The sequence below is a fragment of the Ixodes scapularis genome, unplaced genomic scaffold (genome assembly GCF_016920785.2).
Source record: "Ixodes scapularis isolate PalLabHiFi unplaced genomic scaffold, ASM1692078v2 PGA_scaffold2__306_contigs__length_199485367, whole genome shotgun sequence".
Classification (NCBI taxonomy): domain Eukaryota; kingdom Metazoa; phylum Arthropoda; class Arachnida; order Ixodida; family Ixodidae; genus Ixodes; species Ixodes scapularis.
Window position 1 is genome coordinate 78,705,443 of NW_024609857.1, and position 17,358 is coordinate 78,722,800.

The window sequence follows — 17,358 nt, forward strand, 5'->3', positions numbered from 1 at the left end:
TTTTTTCGTGAATTCGAGACGTCCGAATTAGAAGCTCTTGAAGACCGGACTTTTCGCATGTTTTCAAGTTGAGCTAAATTTTTAATTCGCTTGAATCGTGAACATTAGGGGCTCGCGAATAATAATTGTTAAGCGGTGCTCCAAATTTCAGGAGACGCCGCAAGGCGCCGACTGCCTGATATACAAAAAGTCCAGCGACGTTCCACTTTCAATGCGGATGAGTCTTTGAAAATGCAGTCCAATTTGTTGTAGGTCCCAGATTGATGCCGAGACCGGTATATTCCGCACTGAAAACTGGGCGTAGTCTCTGTCTACTTTCAGTCAGTGACAACAACCTACATCTCGTTTCTTTTTGTTTTGAACATTTTACTGAACTTGTTAAACTATTTTACTACCGCCAACATGGTGCCTTGAAGGAATTGCAAACAAGTACAGCACCAACAGTCTCTGGAACATGTTCATTCACACAGCTGCCTACAGCAATCTTTTGGGGTATTGTAAAAGGGCAGTCAATGATTAAAAAAAACATCCATAATACCAAAAATAGCCATTTCAAAACGATGACAGCATAGCACTTTGGAAAAGTGAAGACAAAATGGGCATAAAAGACCGCTATTTGGCAATGCAGTTTTGACAAACACAAAATGCCGTCAGCATTACCAAATCGATGGAAATGGAGAGCTGTAGTAACTAGAAATTGTCAGCGAACCACTTTTGAAGTGTAGTTCGTGGACTATTATAACCCATAATGAAATAAGTTTTCTCTGGTTTAACACAGCAAAAAAAAATCACAACAACACAGACGTTTCGCCACCTACCCGGGTGGCGTCATCAGCGTCTGTTTTGTTGTTATTTTTGCGTTGTATTAAGCCAGAGTAAATTAATTCATTATGAATACTATGGCTTTTCGAGCATATTTGTATTATAATTACGGTTCGGAGTTTTCGGTTCCAACCGATAAAGGTACGCCGAATCCATTTTCGGAAATTCGGTCTTAACCGAAAAAGGTCAGTTTGTAGGTTTGGCATTTTCGGTTTAAACCGATAAAAACCGATAAAAGCGTGTCTAATCCGTTTTCTAAAATAAGGTTTTAATTGAAAAGGTCAGTTGTTTTGGGCCGGGCGAGGTGGGTGGGGGAGGGGGGAGATAGAGAGAGAGAGAGGGGTTTGCTAGGTTCGACATTGTGTGACGTCTTCATGATTGCCCTCTTCGAATGGAAAGAGGCCTTGGATTGGCCTTCGCGGGACATACGGGTCCTAAAAAGAAAGTTCGGATGTGGGCTAGTATAATGTTTTTCGCTTCACGCACTTCAGAGGACATCGAGGAAAGCCGTTAATACCTTCCTCAACACCCTCTCTCAAACTTCGCTGCGATTAAAAGCATAATTACAATGGATTTATTTATTTATTTTGCCATTTTGCTGGGTTCTGTACAGCCATCACCTCAGACGGTCACATCATCAGAATGGGAAGGAAAAAGAAGTGCGCTGAAGATTATGCCCGCAAATTCCGCGATTTTGAGGTGTGCCCTGACGGAAGTTGTAGCGAAGACCACGTATGTATATGTGTTGTTATTCTTTGAGTGATGACAAATATCACAGCTACAATGATTATCTGATCCGGTGTCTCATGGTGTTTGTTTCATATTCACCGAAAACATCCGGTAAACTTTTTTTTGAAATAATTATAGACCAAAAAAAAAAACGAAAATTAAATTTTAAAATAAACACCTAAAAAAGTACGCCGAATTTTGAAAAAATAAAAACCGAAAAAGCAGAATTCTAATTATAATCCAGAAAACATGGTACACTTCTTGGGCTAGTCCAGAGAATGCGGTAACTAGACTACTTGCTTGGTCAATGCACGCATGCCGGCACTTCGTGAGCGACATTTTCCCGACTGCTTAAGCTTGGCCAGCAGCTTTGCGTTCTCTTGCTCGAGAGCAAACCGGAGGCGACACATAAAAAACTGCGCTGCCAGCCGCTCAGCCACATTATGACACATAGGAAATGCAGAGAATGCCGGTGTTTTCCCTGCAATTAGTAGTCTCAGGTCACTGATTCGCTCACACTCTTCAGTAGCCTCTCTTCGTGGGATCTGAAGCAGTGTTCGGCACTTTGTAGTAACTGCACTACACTATCTAATGGAATGAACAAGCATGTCTTGTCTACCTTCACGCAGGATTTGAGAGCGACGGTCCACCAAAGAACCTCTACATATGCGGCACAACTTGTAGTTTCGGGTTACGCTCCTGGAAACATAACGTGAGAGGTGAATTAGGCTTTCCTTTTCTCCCATATAGAGCTGTAACTCCTCCTCCTTGTCATAATCATTCAGGGTCTCTCTATGATCCTCGGCAAGGTCCGTGCGTTTGCACAGAAAGTCTGTAAGGTGTAGGGAGTCATCCACACATACGACCCTCGACAACTGGGTTGGGAAAACTGCGCTGGCACAATTATCCGGAACGCCGACCTGATTTCTCGCGCACAAGGAATTAGGGTCTTTCGACGGATCGTGCTGAACAAGTTTTCAAGTGCATCTTGGCTGAATCTGCTAAAGAAGACACACTTGAAGCCTTTCTCATTAAGGAAGTGGTTGCGCAGATGCAAAGCTGCCTCTGTGGATATGAGCACTCCAGTTTGAACTGGCTTCCACGCGACCTTGGAGAGGTTGTCTAAAATTAGTAGCAAGGAAAGCATTTCCTTGAAGTTTTCCATAAGAAAACCTTCGCCTCATGGGCTTTTTGTGGACAAAAGTCGCTCAGCGAAGTTTTGATTGCTCGAGATGTCATCAGAGTGAACCACCTAAAGACTTCCTCAGAAAACCATGGTGTTGTGAGCGCCTCTTTGGGGAGCTTCTGCAGGCTGACTAGACACCTTATGGCTGCCCCAACGCTGTGGTTTAACAGGGCAAATACTGACGCCATAATCATTTCTTTTTCGAAGTGATTTGGGTTTTCGTCCTTCAGCTTCAGGTTCGGCAGCAACTTCAGCTTGTGTTTTTTGTCAAGCACGCACATCTTCGTGACATCCTCCAATGATACCTAGAAATGAAAATGGGTCGCAACATGAAACGTCGGGTGAAACGAATGGGAAATTCAACCAGTCGCTATTGGCGACGAGATGGTTTGGTGGCACCACCTCGCGGGGAAACTCTTATGACGCAGCTAGTAGGATGTGAGCAGACGAAGCGCTATGTCAAAGCACGGAATACTCTGTTAGTTTGCATACATGCCGATTAAAAACGGTATAGTTAATAAAAGAACATGTCTGACGTTTTTGTGAGTAATCTTTCTAATGACTAACAACACCTCAAAGTTGCTTGTTATATTAAAAAAAAAAAAAAACTCTAAAATGTTTTATAACAAGACTAGAGATGCACAGTGCAGCTTGCGCGGCGTCCCTCAGGGCTATTCACAGCCTCTCTGATTCTTACTTTTTTTGGATCTGTGGAGGTTGATGTGGTAAAAAAGGTTTGGCATTCACCACAGTAAATGACGTGCTGTCCTCTCATCTGTGCACGCAAGCACAGTTGCGTTACAAAGCGGCGCACACATGTTTGAGCTACATTGAGCTTGCCGATACGGACGCTTGTAACTAAGTGTGACTCGGCAGTTGCCGACGAGCAAATGCTCGTCAGAAACTGACGCTTAGCTGCCCCCGTATCGAATATGCGGCAAAGAAGTGTGTCACATCGCGACTTCCGGTCAAATGAAAAGCAGAATTTTTTTATAAGTTCTTATATTGTGGAACATGGCCCGGTAAATCAAGGCGATTGATTAATTCATCCTATCTATAGTTTTCTCAAACTTGTTTACAAATTTAAAATCGCTCGCATCACGCTTTTCGGTCCGCAAAAGTGCACGTACGAACAGTAGTAATTCATAGCAGGTGCATACCTTATTTTTTTGGACGCTGAAATGTCATCAAGTTACTAGATTTAACACTTCGATCGCGGGGGAGTCTAGCATGTTTCACGTCGACTGGGTGAATAAGCAGGGATTTAATTGAAACGACTCAGGTAGCCAGCCACCGCTTTTTTCCTGCTTGTTATTTTGAGGAAATGTTTGTTTATTGGTCTACAAATTAAAAAAGAGAAGGAATCAACTTGGGACTAATAAGAGACCTGCACTCACAGAACACACTGGAACCAACAGCATACACGGGGTCCCTTTTAGTGATGTGTTTAACACACAAGAGAGGTTCTCGAATTTCGCTTTTCTATTTACATTTTGATGAGACATTCCTTTCTCAGCTTTATTTTGTACGAACCATAATAAAAAATAAATCCTATTTGCGGTGGTATACGTTGTAAAGGGGTAAAGCACTGAATATACCATTTTTGTCATTTAGATTTTTGTACTGGGGTCGAGAACAGCACCCCATCATCCTAGCGCTTTGACAGCTCAGTGCCAAAACTGTTTGTTAGCGCGACAGAGCGTGCCACGGTTTCAAGCTTCGGTAAAATGTCCTACTACAAATCTCACTTCAACAAATAAACGAGACGCAAGGAACAGGCTTTGCCGTGCGTTATCCAAACAGCGCATGAAGCAAGCTGACGAGCCGAGGCATCTAAGATCTGCGCGGTCCGTCCGAGTCTGTCGTACGCGTGACTCCACAAACGATGAAGATGATAGCTAGAGAAGTACCCCCTATAGTTCGCACACGCCGCCAATTGTGCGCGTCAGGATCGCCTTTTTTAGAGTGCATGTCTACCGCTTTGCGATTGGGAGAAATTCGGATGTCTTCCATTAGCGCAAGCAAAACTCGCTCCACCGAAATCGGGGGATTCAAGCTGGTTGGGGGTGGTTCGGAGGAATTCCGCTGGTCGTTTTGGGGCGACTTCCTATTTGGCGTTGTTTCCCGGTCATGATTTTGCGCTCTGCTGAGGATATGGCTGCCAGTGATGGGACATCGGCCAAGTCGGTGAATTTTCGTCTTGTGTGTAGGGTTGTTATTCATGGCTACGGCGCTCTAGCTGTGTGTCGCGATGAGAATTCTGCACCTCCTAGAAGAGAGCACCCATCCACCCGTTCGGCAATGTCGTAACGTTGCCCTCTAGACAGCAAAAATGCACGTGTGTTTGTGTTTGTCAACATCGTCGACGGTGGTATTTTTACTCGTGTTCGCGGCCTCGTCGCAACGGAGATCGCACCTTTCTACATGCCTTTATCTTTCTCCGTGCGTGTGCTCAAGTTTAAGCTGTGACTGGTATGTACTGTGTTGAAGTTGCGGACAACGGATACCAATGTTCAGACATTTTCGTCGCCCGAGTAAGGCGAGTTTGTTAGGGCTGGTATGCCAAAACGCTGACTGCGTCTATGTGGGCTGAGAATCGGATCTCGTGTTGATTTGTGGCGGCTAAAATGGCATCCGCTTCTATCATTAGCGGAGAAAATAATGCCTGTGGTGATATTTATGCTCTCGGTCAATTTGTGAAGTGTTCTTGGACGGCGTATCGCTCTCTCGCAATTAGTTCTGCGTTCCCCGCCTTTTGGAAAATAAAAGTAAATAAAGCTTCTGTCCAAACAAAAAGAAGTTATTGTCTGTTGACTTGTTGTTGTGCCACAAAAAGGGCAACGCGCCCCTGGAAGGCATAATAAGGAATCTGATGGCAGCCGAGATCGGCCGTCTACTACCGTGCTTCTCGGGGTCTTATCCGCGTGGGCGAGGGTAGGCCGCTCCGGGAGAAGAGGTCGTCTTTCGCTGGTTGATTAAAAGGTGGGGCTCCTCGCAAGATTCTCATCTCGATCGCAGATTTTGGTCGTCACCCCAAAACGACCTGTGGAATTCCCCATAAGTTATTGTTAAACTTATTTTTTCTATTTAAAATAGAGATTTTGCTTAGGCTGAGTACTCAAAGAGATGGTTTTACCAACCACACTAACCTTGGCTGCTGGTAGGTTGGGGTTTCGAACAGTGGCATTGTCCAGGAAGATTTCCTGCCCACGAACCAGGCGACCCCGCTGGTCTTTCAACAGGTGAGGAACGTCGGGCAGGACGTACAGGCGTCGTCCCCTGTTGCATGGATGAGGGCATGAGACGCTCGATCTCCCATGCTTCGTTGCCATTACGCCACACAACTTCCATATGGCCTGATTTCCAGGCCGCATTGTCGGTCACGATGGCATCCACTTCGATTCCGATCTTTTCGCTTCGTGTGATGATGTCAAACAAGACGTCGCGCAGAGTCGTGGCACAGAATGATGTTTCTGAAACATCAAAAAAGTATGTTTATTATTCACTAAACATTTTAGAAAAAAGGCCATATATGCCCACAATTGATAAAAATACAAAAAGAAATGCATAGTGTTCTTCAAGTAAAATTAGTCTATGGTTGTACATCATCATTTTCGAAAATATCAAGGTTTGTGTCACATGTCAACCCGTTTGCCTCTCATTGTTGATTTTAGAAATGAAAACTGTCTTAGCTATGAAGTGGACAGCAAATGCTTGTGACTGGCAAATAAAAAAAATATGCATCCCTCCTCGCCAAACGGCTGAAAACAAATGCTACAAACTAATGTAGGGTGATGTACAATCGTGAATGAAAGCAAAGAGGCGATTATCGACCACTCCGCACTGGCAGCTGTTGCGGTATGTTGTCCTTTTAGAACGCTTTGCTAACATAGCCAACCCCGCCGAGATAACCAGGCTATAGTTAGAAATTTCCTATGAGATAAAAATGTTCAAACATGGGGCACAAATTTGTATGAGTGCTGTATCAGCGTTCCGCTGGGGCTCATGTTAAATCATCGAGAACAAGAGTCCCAGCCGAACACTGACGCAACACCTATATCTAATATGTGCCCCGTGTCTGACGACCATAGGTGACATCGAAAATTCAGTGGGCTTTGCTATCTCGGTGGTGTTGACTAAGCACAGCAAAGCATGCAATACGAAAAGTAAGCTGCTCCTACCACCACTGCATGATGCTGCTGGACGGCGTGGTCGACAATCGCTGTTCGCCTTCATATCAATTGCTACTGTTCATAACTCTGTACGAACTTAACAACCAGTTTTGTTTTCTGTATAGTAGAAAATACAAGCATCCTGATGTGGATGAATTTGTTATTACACTTATTGGGCCTGCAAAAAATATAGCCTGTCAAGGACAAAAGCAGACGAACGGCAGGCAATGTTTGATGTATGTTAACATACAGCAAACAGGCAACCACCATCTTCAAAGTCTGTGCATATGGTGTGTGCCCTGTTTACTTTCCGAAACCACGAACGTCCTCATGCTCGGCTGTGGAGGCCGCACACTCCGCGAGAAAGAATGAAGAATGCCCCGCACTCTTTCGAGCTCATTAGAAGCTCAAGCACCCAGCTGGATGCTCGAGCTTTGCCGCTGAAAGCACTGCCATTGATGTCACGCCCAGAGTAGGGTTTTGATTTTCTCCGCGTTTAGTATCATTTTAGGTGCAAATGATTTTTATATTCGGATTCACGGAATAAACATATGCTAAAATTTACCTCTAACCTTTTTTTCTTTTCTTTTTTTTCACTAAAATATTGAGCATTAAATGCCACTTTGAAATTACCAATTCCAGGCGATCTCAGGCTGCACGCATGTGAGACAGTCCTTGGAGTCAATGTCGCTCTTAAATCAAAACAACTTGAGCATCATGATGATTCACGTGAGCTAACCTGCTATAAGCTTCATATCTAAGACGACATCCATATAAAGGCTTTTTCGGACATTACGTAGGGGGAAAGAGATTTAGCGGAAAGATGTTATGAAGTACGGTCAAGTGCTGAAAAAACCTTCAGCCTTTCCACTCTCGTGAAGAAGGAAGACCAGCGGAGCTGTACTCGATACACTATGCGCTTCTTTTTCGTCGTCGTCTGTTTTTCGCGCTGTTTCCTACGATGAGCTTCCACCAACGAGCCCAACAATCCGTTCTTCTATTATAGCTGGAAAGGTTGCCGCCGTCTACGAGCGACGGCGGAAACCATACTGGTTGTGTCCTTGCCATCGTCGCTTATAAATCGCGGTAGCTATCCAGGCAAGTTTGCGTCGACATACATGGACACGATCCTGGGGAACCTAGCCCTTAACAGCTCCGCTGTAAAAAATAGGCTCAAATAGTTGGCCTGAACAAATCTGAACAAGCAACAAGCAGCTGTGGTTTCACCAATGCTGGAATAAGTGGAAGTCTCAGAAAATCTGTCAAAATCGGCGGGGAGTTCAAGACACTGTGGCGTTAAGTACTGCTCTCAGAAGAAGACAGTATGATGTGCCCACTCCCGCTTATGCTTCTGACATGCAGCACTTTTAAGAGGTCATAAGAAACAATCTTTGAGCTTTTACTATAACTTCCGGATGACCAGCAGAATCCATACAGGGGGAATTTAAAAGAGAAGTGGTATGCAACCGCTTGCTTCCAGCGGATAGTTAACCCACCCAGCATGAACACCAGTGCATGGGTAGACAAAGGCTCCAATGCTGCTGGAATTGATGTGCCAACCGTTGGGCGGCCTGAAAAAAAAATAACATGACATCACTAATCAAAGCATATTTAAAGGGATTGTCCAATGATAATCGTAAGTAGAGCTGTGAAGTAACTAATTATAAGTTCCAATCTTACTGTAATTAGTATCATTTGCTGTAACTAAATGCTGCTTAAGTAACAATAAGATTTAAGTCACTGCAACTTAGTCATGTTTTGGCATACCTGTTTAAGTCACTTTCCAAAATTCTCAATACTCCGATTCCTCGAAGGAGCTGCTCCCCGAAAACTTTTACGTAGCCCGGCAACAATCAGAACAAATTCTATGGCTGTGAAGTCAAAGTTATGGGCGCTCGTACGCAAGCACGCCTGGAGCGCCGATCAAGAATACGCACACGTGCACTTCACTTCTGAAATTCCACAATAAGTTGACCACACGCTTAGATCGATGGGTGCATACAGGTGTGGCTCGGATTTTGCTAGACATGACGTTGCAAAATGTGAACTGCTGGTAGACCAAACACTTTTCGGGCTTGAACTGACCAAATTTCGATTATGCGGCACCACTACTCGACGGGGTCTGTAAAAGGGAGCCTAAAGAGACGAGATTTGACTGGTAAAATGAGCAAGTCATTGTACTTGCTCACCTTATGCACAAAATTTGCCAGACATGGAAGCTGGAAAAAGGCACTCCAGCCTTCTTCGCTTTTGGCTTGGCAACACCTACAATGTAGTACATTTGTAGGTAGTCACAATATTGAAACCGCAAGCAGTTCACTCGGTCATGACGTGATACCATGAACCTAACGTCCCACTCAAAACTGAAACTTAGTGGTTAAGTGGTACTCAGAAAGCATTGCGGGGTGGCTTGCCGTCAAGAACACTTCCAATTTTCGAAAGGTTTACGAAATGGTAATCTCTCGCAAGCCTTGATCCCATATTGTAGCTCTTTACTCCAAAGTGCTCACTGCACAAACAGGATCCCTTCATGCGAACCCAGGGCTCCCAAAGCACTCCGACAATCCACTGTAGTTTTCCCAGAAAAGTGTGGAAAGTGGCAACCACCTGACAAAAGTTGCCTCCCATTCAAAAAAAGGTCTAGCAGGTGAAGCGCAGCAATGAAGACCACTCTCACGGGAGTGTAAAACCTAAAGGATGCTTTCTTTGCATTATATGACAGCAGAGCCCCTGCTATTGTCAATTTTGGCAACAAAAGAGGCTGCTCATTTGTGAATTCCAGATTGGTTTAAGATTTGATTACACGTTCAAAGACGTGTAAAATAATGAGAGTTTTAGCAGAAGACGTGCTTAAACCAAGGGCCGTGAGACTTAATTGCTATATTTATTTATAAAAGGCGGACCAAATAATAACTTCAATTAAGCGAGTTGTGAAAGTATCTATCCTTCAGCCTGCCAGCCTAGATTGCTGTGCACTAAGTTTAAGTGGAAAAAAAAATGGCAGGCGTAAACAAGTATTTTGTTTATGCCTTTTATAATTTTATTTGTTTGTGCCGTCAGCGTTTCGGTACCCCACAACGTCTAACGTCATCACTGAATGGAAAGCGCCGAATAAACAAGAACGAAGAAGGAAACAGAGACGCTTCATGTCTGTCTCCTTCGTCCTTGTTTATTCGGCGCTTTCCATTCAGTGATGTACCAACTAGCACATTTATATTTTCCAGTGACATGGCAACAAACAATGTCGTACCTCGTCAGCTGCTAATTGGCATTAAGACATCATTTGGGTTATCTTTGTCACACATTTGCACATCTTTTTGCTTTTCACTAGGGTCCTCCTCAGAGCATATCCACGGACGACAGCTTATCTGTTATGAATACGATGGAAGAATTGTAGTCGAGGCCGGGTGTAATATGCATCTCGTCCATGAGTAGACAAGCTTGCCGTTCTTCGGGGCGCATGGACTCCACTTATTGCTTGAGGACGGCTAAGACTTCATCAAGTACCCCTGCGAATCGACCCACATACAATTTCGTATACACATTTTTCTTTTCATTTTAAAAAGGTTATCTGTAAATAATTTTATGTGCTCCATTTGTTGCTTTAGTGTTCTAGGAGCAGGCAAAGAGACCAAGCTTTCTATGATGTGCTCATAGCCTTTGCTTCCACATACCACTTTCGCTGCTAAAGCCTTCTGAAGAGTTGCGTCGGATTAGGAGCTTCCGCTCATTGTTCCTTTCTCCAACGCCCTAATCTGACCTGGAGCAAAGATACGACTTATAGACTCCCGGAGCTTGTCTCTTTTTTTTCCCATTTTTTGGCGTTTCTCCTGTTCAAGGTGTAATATCAGCTCGAGCTTCTTTTCTCGATTCAAGCCACCCTCATTTGTCCCAGAAGTTCCGGCTTGACGTCTATCAGAACATTCCGAAGCATTTTCTGTTTGACGTACACCACAAGATTCTCCAACATTATCTGCAACAAGGAAAGAATGAATTGAGGACACTTAAGTGAACAGAAAAGTAAGCCAACAAAGAGGTGAACAGTATACCTGGAACAAATAATTAGCGTGTGGAAATTTGTGCCGTTGTAAAATACTGAAAAATCTGTTAAAGTGACACTGACAGGTTATTTATGCTCGCCAAGGTTTGCGCATGACATATAAGGGCCGAACTACACAGAAAACAATTCGCGGTTTGAATGTGTTTGCACTCCGACAGAAAATCGACAATCGAGAACCGATTGGTTTGATACGCGCTCAAGCTCCTCTCTGTGGTCATGTGCCGTTTTCAATGGTTTGGACACAACCACCAAATATAATCAAAGAAGTGGGTCACACACACGCATTATTAAAAATTAAAAAAAAAATATTATATTCATTTTGCTAGCTTCTAAAAAGCTGCAAATACGTTCGTTGAAAAATAAGGAAGTTGCATGCAAGCCATTTGACTTTCGGTAACTCCCTCCACCTCTATATTTCTCATTCTTTCCCAGTACAATTTGATTCGTTTCCGGCAGTTGCGTTTTTTACTTTATTAAAAAAATGCGCGACGCTGTAGCAAAATATGGATTGCGCAGTCTTCTGACACCATAATAAATTGCCTAACAAAAAAATGGAGGTGCTAGTGTGTCTTTAAATAGTAAATTAACCCATCAAAGACCTAAACATCGGGCAAAAATAAAAGTTTGGTTATGGGCATTGAATATGAGAGATCAGCACAATCATTTTTCATACAGATGATCGGCCTAGGTGGTGGCGACAAAAATGGGAAGGAGCTGACCACTTCCATGGGATTGGGTCCCTGTTAGTCATGTTTCTCAGCTTACATGTACTGCGGGTGATATACAACAATGCGCAATAAGTAGAGGCACTTCCTTAATACCTGCTTTGTCACTCTTTATGTAAAAAAGATCCAGATTTCAGAAATTCGTAATCGTTGAACAATCGCGTGACTGGCAGCAGTCAGGTTAATTAATTGCTTTAACGGTGGCTTCTGAACAAATATGATTATTCATATAATCACACAATATGCACACAGCATAACAATGTCACCACAAATGAGGTGTTGTCGGTTATTCTTTTTTGGATGTTAGAGCTTCGTTGCCATAATCAAAAATTATAGAGAGGCGGAAGGCAGTTCTTTACGACTCCAAAAGAGCCGGTGCCGTGTTCATATCTGCCGTGTCAAGCAGTGCACTACACTTTCAACTTGCCTGACTCGGGCACTACGGACTCCGACACGATGGCTGAATGAACATCGACTGGAGAAGCAATGTCTGCAGCTGTAAAGGAAAAAAAAATGTGTAGAGAATACTCATGCAGTACCTTAACACAAGACAATTTAGGTTTGGCGTCGCCGTAATCAAACTTTCTGGTGAGACGGAGAGCAGTTCCTCGCCACTCCAACAGAGCCGATGTCGTGTTCAGGTTTGTTGTGTCAAGCAATGCACTATACTTTTAGCTTGCCTATTTGGGGCACTACGGACTCCGACATGATGGCTGAATGAACATCGACTTGAGAAGCAATGTCTGCAGCTGTAAAGGGGAAAAATATTTTGCTGTGAATACTCATGCAGTCCCACAGAAGAAGGCAATTCAACTTTAGTGCTGCACTTGCAACATACATTGTTCGTCTGTGGCAGGATGACAGCTTGGGCTGAGGAGCAGAGATGGGACTGCATTGGGTTTCATTTTACGTCTGCCATTGACTCGATAGGTCTGAAACTCCTTCGATTCAAAATGATCCTGAAATAACACAAGTCATAGGCGCATATGCGCTTTAGTTGTTCCTTCACAGCATCAGTTCGGTTAAAATGCAATGCACAGTCCTAATTATGCGAATTAATTTCGTGCCCCCCCCCCCTACCGTAGGTGGGATAACACACTAAATCTGTCAACACTTTTTTTTTGTTTTTGAATTTAGGAATGGTACAAAACGGTATATTGTTCCCTGCCCCACTGAGCTGCTGTTTCGCTGTGCTTCAGAGTTCAAGCAAGTATGCATGCATTCTTTTCATTTCAGTTAGAGAGCATCATATTCGCCCCCAGTTCACGCCCGCTTACATCTCTCTACTGCATAATACACCAGTAAAAAATTAGGTTCTTGCTAAATTCAGAATCTAAAGTGGAGGGACAAGTCGCAACACTTCGATGGCTGGCTAAACAGGTGGTGGATATGGAGTCATATTGGAGAGCCGACCCATCACTTTCGGACGAGAGCTCGCCGACTCACCAAGCTGGCATGCTTGCTCGCGTGTGCGTGCCCACAAATATAGACATAATCTTTGTGGGTACACAAGCTCTAGCAAGCATCCCGGCGAGGACCACCACACGCACGAATGCGCCAGCCAGTACGCCACTTTAGAAACAAACGTCTCGCACGAGCGTCCTCGGGGAGGGAATATGCTTTCCCCCGAAATTTAAAGAAAATTCAGACCTACCTCGCAAACTCTTGCGTTCTTGGGAGTTGGCGATTTCCTCTTCATACGAAAAAGCCAGACGAGGCGGCGTCTCACATCGTGTCCCGCCGTCGGAATCCGGCAGAAGCTCTTGCCGCTGTCCGCTCCATATTTGCATTTCGTGACACTACAGCCTGTCATTTTCACGGGGCTCTTTCTACGCGCATACAAAATTCATTGCAACGCAGCGGCTGCCGAAAACGCCGTCTCCTCGCTTTCGGATGCGAGCTCGCCGGCTCGCTAAGATGGCCGGATGTGCAGGTCATGCCGGTCGCCTATCGCGTATCACTCCCCGAGAGCCGCAGACGCGAGCTACGCAATCGTCCTCCGTGTCGTCTGCTTCACATACCTTGGAAACGGATGTCCTAAAACATCGCTCGCGTTATAAAAAAAAAAAACAGGATGGTATTGTACCCCAGTTGACGCACATAATGTTCAATGATTTAGGAAGCTTTTGGTTCGTTCGATTTTAGTTTAGGATCTATACACCAACTCATGTTTACAAACAAACTCGCGCGCCCTTAGCGGCACAAGCGGCGGCCGCGCATGCGCGATAGGGTGTGGGCAGAAACCCACGGCGTCCTATGCAAGCAACGCATTGGGGCGTTGTCGACATCGTCTGCTTTCGCTGTTTTCACCTTTTTTACTCGTTTTCGATGACTGTGCGTCCCCGGAGAGATGTTTGACTATATAAGTGGCCTAAGTGAGGCAGAAAAAGTGCGATACAAAGCGAAGCTCTGCGTAAATAGTGTTTCGCATGGCGACCCCTACGGCGTTGACGCCGCAGAATGGACCCTAGCGAGTCGACGGTGGCCACCCGTCACTATGCTGAACATCACTTTGTATTTATTGTTTACGCCGAGCCAATTTACCCCGGAAACCCTGGAGGCCCACAAGTCCTTGGAAGCTTACAATTACTTCGTTTCAGGTAAGCACAGCGGTAGTGAAGAGTGCCTGCCCAATCCAGCTGGTGCAAGTCGAGCGCGGCGGTTTCAAGTCAGAGGCTCAGACTGATACGATAAATTCGTTACTTTCTCGCTACGTAGCGAGATTTGTAAGATTTACGTCAGAAAACAACGAATCTAGCGAAAGGTACGGTATTCTTGCACGTCTGCGGCTACCATTTTCCTGTCATCCGGGCCGCGTTTCGCGCTCGCTGTAACCACAGCCACAAAAAATTCCGTCTGTGGTCTCCGTTGTCGTCTTTTTTTCTTTTCTCACTTAATATCTTTTCGGTTTGAAACCACACTTACAGTATTGCTGCGTGCTTTAAGCGCACAGGCGCTGTCCTTGATCTTGACTTACATTTCTTCTCTGTGTATCTGCGTTTCTCAGCCTTCTGCATCGGCAACGTTCCGCATTTAGGGCCGATTTGTACGGTTAAGTGCCCCTAGCTATTCAGAACAGATTTGGTAGTTCATGCAGTCTCTCATTCTCAGAGATATTTCTTTATTGATCGCCCATTGCGCTCCTGGTACACTGTACCGATCGTGATCGTCAGTCTGCCCAGTATTTCTCCTACAGCTTGTGGAAGCCGGGGATGAAAGACGAGGCAGAGGGCACGTGACAGGCGGTCGGCGGAGAAGACACGAGCTGGCGCGAGACATTGCGTGCTGAGCGAGTCTGGTAGCTGGACAAGGAACGTCGAAGCCAAGCTGCCTGGCCTAGGCCTGGCCTGGCCCATAACGAACCCCGGAGCGGTCAACCAGCGAGGTCTGGAGCAAGACCGGTAGAAACGGCGAGCCCGGGCCATATGACCTGGGCTATGACGATCCCGGGGTGGTTCCGCAGCGAGACTCGGGCATTGATAGCCCGGGACAGCCAGCCTACGCAGCGCTGGCGTGGGAAAGGCGATCCGCAGGCCTGGACACGGACCCCGACCGTGAGCTCTGATCGACGGGCGACAACAAGGGTCGACGGGCCCGGACTACCGGCTCTCGACGACCGGCAACCGAGAGGTACAATAAACCCATTCGCTGTCTTCTCGTTGCTGTATGTCACTCCATGGGTGACGGGCGGTGCGCATACCGATCGGGCGGCGATAATTAGTAGAGGGATCTCCGTAAAGAATCCCACAAGCTGAAAGGCTGTTATCAATATTTTTCAAGCTGCCGCAGTGTCCTTACGTGAAGGATCCACTGAGGTGTACCCTGTGCAAGTAAAGCTTAAAGAAAGGACCAATGTTATATGTGCTTCATGAATCACACATACCCTGCACATGTGCATACTATGCAGTACAGCATGCTTGCAAACACTTGCCAGTGCAAGGCTGGTCTCGATATTTTTCTTAAACATAGGCTGCCATAGCCAGTGTGGTCATTGCAGAATAACGGCTGATCTCAAAACAAATGATACACTTTGTAAGGATTTAGTTAAACGACATGTATTGGCTTTGCACTGTTGTCCAGGCCATGTGAAGGACGTCAGACTCTGGCAGCCTGACGGACACGACACATGCTTCGTTCGTGCAAATGTGAGACCGTCACAGAGGGCAAATGGCCCGCCTCATGATGCTTGGGTGTGCCTGGACAACTCTTCAGGACGGGTACATTCTGGCCACTGCACATGCAAAGCTGGGTAAGTTCTTCCATAACCTCACCTGTAACAGCATTGATCCCAAGAATCGGATATAAATAAACAATCATTTTTTCCTTCCACTCTGGGTGCGGTGTGCAGCCACATTGCAGCAGTCTTGTTTGGTATTGAGTACAGTTCAAGACTGTGTCAAGGGGCCTCATCATGCACCTCCGAACCTTGTGCATGAACCAGGAGTGTGACAAAGAAAGTATGCTCTATCCCCGATATATTTTGCATCTAACTAGTGTCATACAATATTTTCAGAACTCGTGGAAATTATTTTCCTTCTTTTTTTTCTTTTCTTACCTTTTGCACGGTGCTGAAATGTACTATGATTTGCATAGTCCCATCAAAAAAATTGAATCAAGACATTTCTTTTTTATTAGTACGCTATTATCAATTGGCTGTCATGACGTAAAACATCCCCCTTCTAATGTGCAAGCTTAGGAGATCACAATCAGTATGCACCAGCAGTACGCCGCTTGTGCACCTGACCCTTATCCACACATTTCGTGGATAGTGGTCGGATACCTGCATATTTAGACTCGCACAGCCACATCCTTTGTTCTTTCAATTAAATTCTTTATCATGAGTGGATATCCAAGCATAAAGTATGCCTATTCAGATCTCTACTCAGGGGCAGTTTTGTATGGAAGGGCGTTCCTGGAACACGTTCCTTTTAGGAGGAACCAAGGAACGTCGCCGTTCCATTTTTCTTCTGTGGAACTGGAACGGGAACTCGTTACCTTTTTACTAAAATAAAAAAAAGAACGGCATTTTTTTTTCGTCGTCCAGTGGGCTAATTTGTATTTTATTTCTAAGAGGGAAATTCTAGAAATATAAAAACAATACCTTTTTGAAGAGCAGGATCTCGTTAAATTTTTGGTTACTTATCTCAACGTTTATTTTCGGGGTCCTCGCTTGGTAACAGTCGGGTGCAGGAGAGCTAGTGGACATTGCTTATTTTTTCAGCGCCCGAGATTGCGGTTCATAAAGCAAAATTTGTCGTCGAAGGAAAAGACACAGAAAGAGGGACGTTTCAGATTTAGCTACATTGTTTGCAAACAAGAATCCTCATACACCCAGAACTCTAAGGCCGACTACAGCCATTACTGAACTTCCACAGACCTAGAGTTACAACAAAAGAACAGGTTACCTGACATCGAACGCACTGTTTTAACCTAAATATTGGTCACTTAAATGATACAAAAAAAATCTTACTTTCTTCTCCCCTTGTTCCACACCTTGAAACTGAACAACGAATCCAACTTTCACGAAGAAACCTTGTAGTTTTCAAGACTGACCTTCAAAAGCCCTAGCCTCTTCTTCACTTCTTGTCTTGTGGACACCAACATCAAGAAGCAACTGTTAAATTCGAACAAAAGACTTTGTTAGATTGAAATGTGGGACATTGT

At 44.8% G+C, this 17,358-nt stretch overlaps 1 protein-coding gene across 1 annotated transcript; it reads right to left on the reverse strand.

Moving 5' to 3' along the window:
• Positions 1-2,211: 2,211 nt before the first annotated feature.
• On the reverse strand, positions 2,212-13,507 carry LOC120851119. The gene is made up of 7 exons (XM_040223683.1): positions 13,349-13,507; positions 12,533-12,653; positions 12,375-12,443; positions 12,122-12,190; positions 6,005-6,210; positions 2,917-3,042; positions 2,212-2,250 (listed from the first exon to the last, which is right to left on the reverse strand). The coding sequence occupies exons 1-7, from the start codon at positions 13,505-13,507 to the stop codon at positions 2,212-2,214; spliced, it is 789 nt and encodes a 262-aa protein (XP_040079617.1).
• Positions 13,508-17,358: the final 3,851 nt, after the last annotated feature.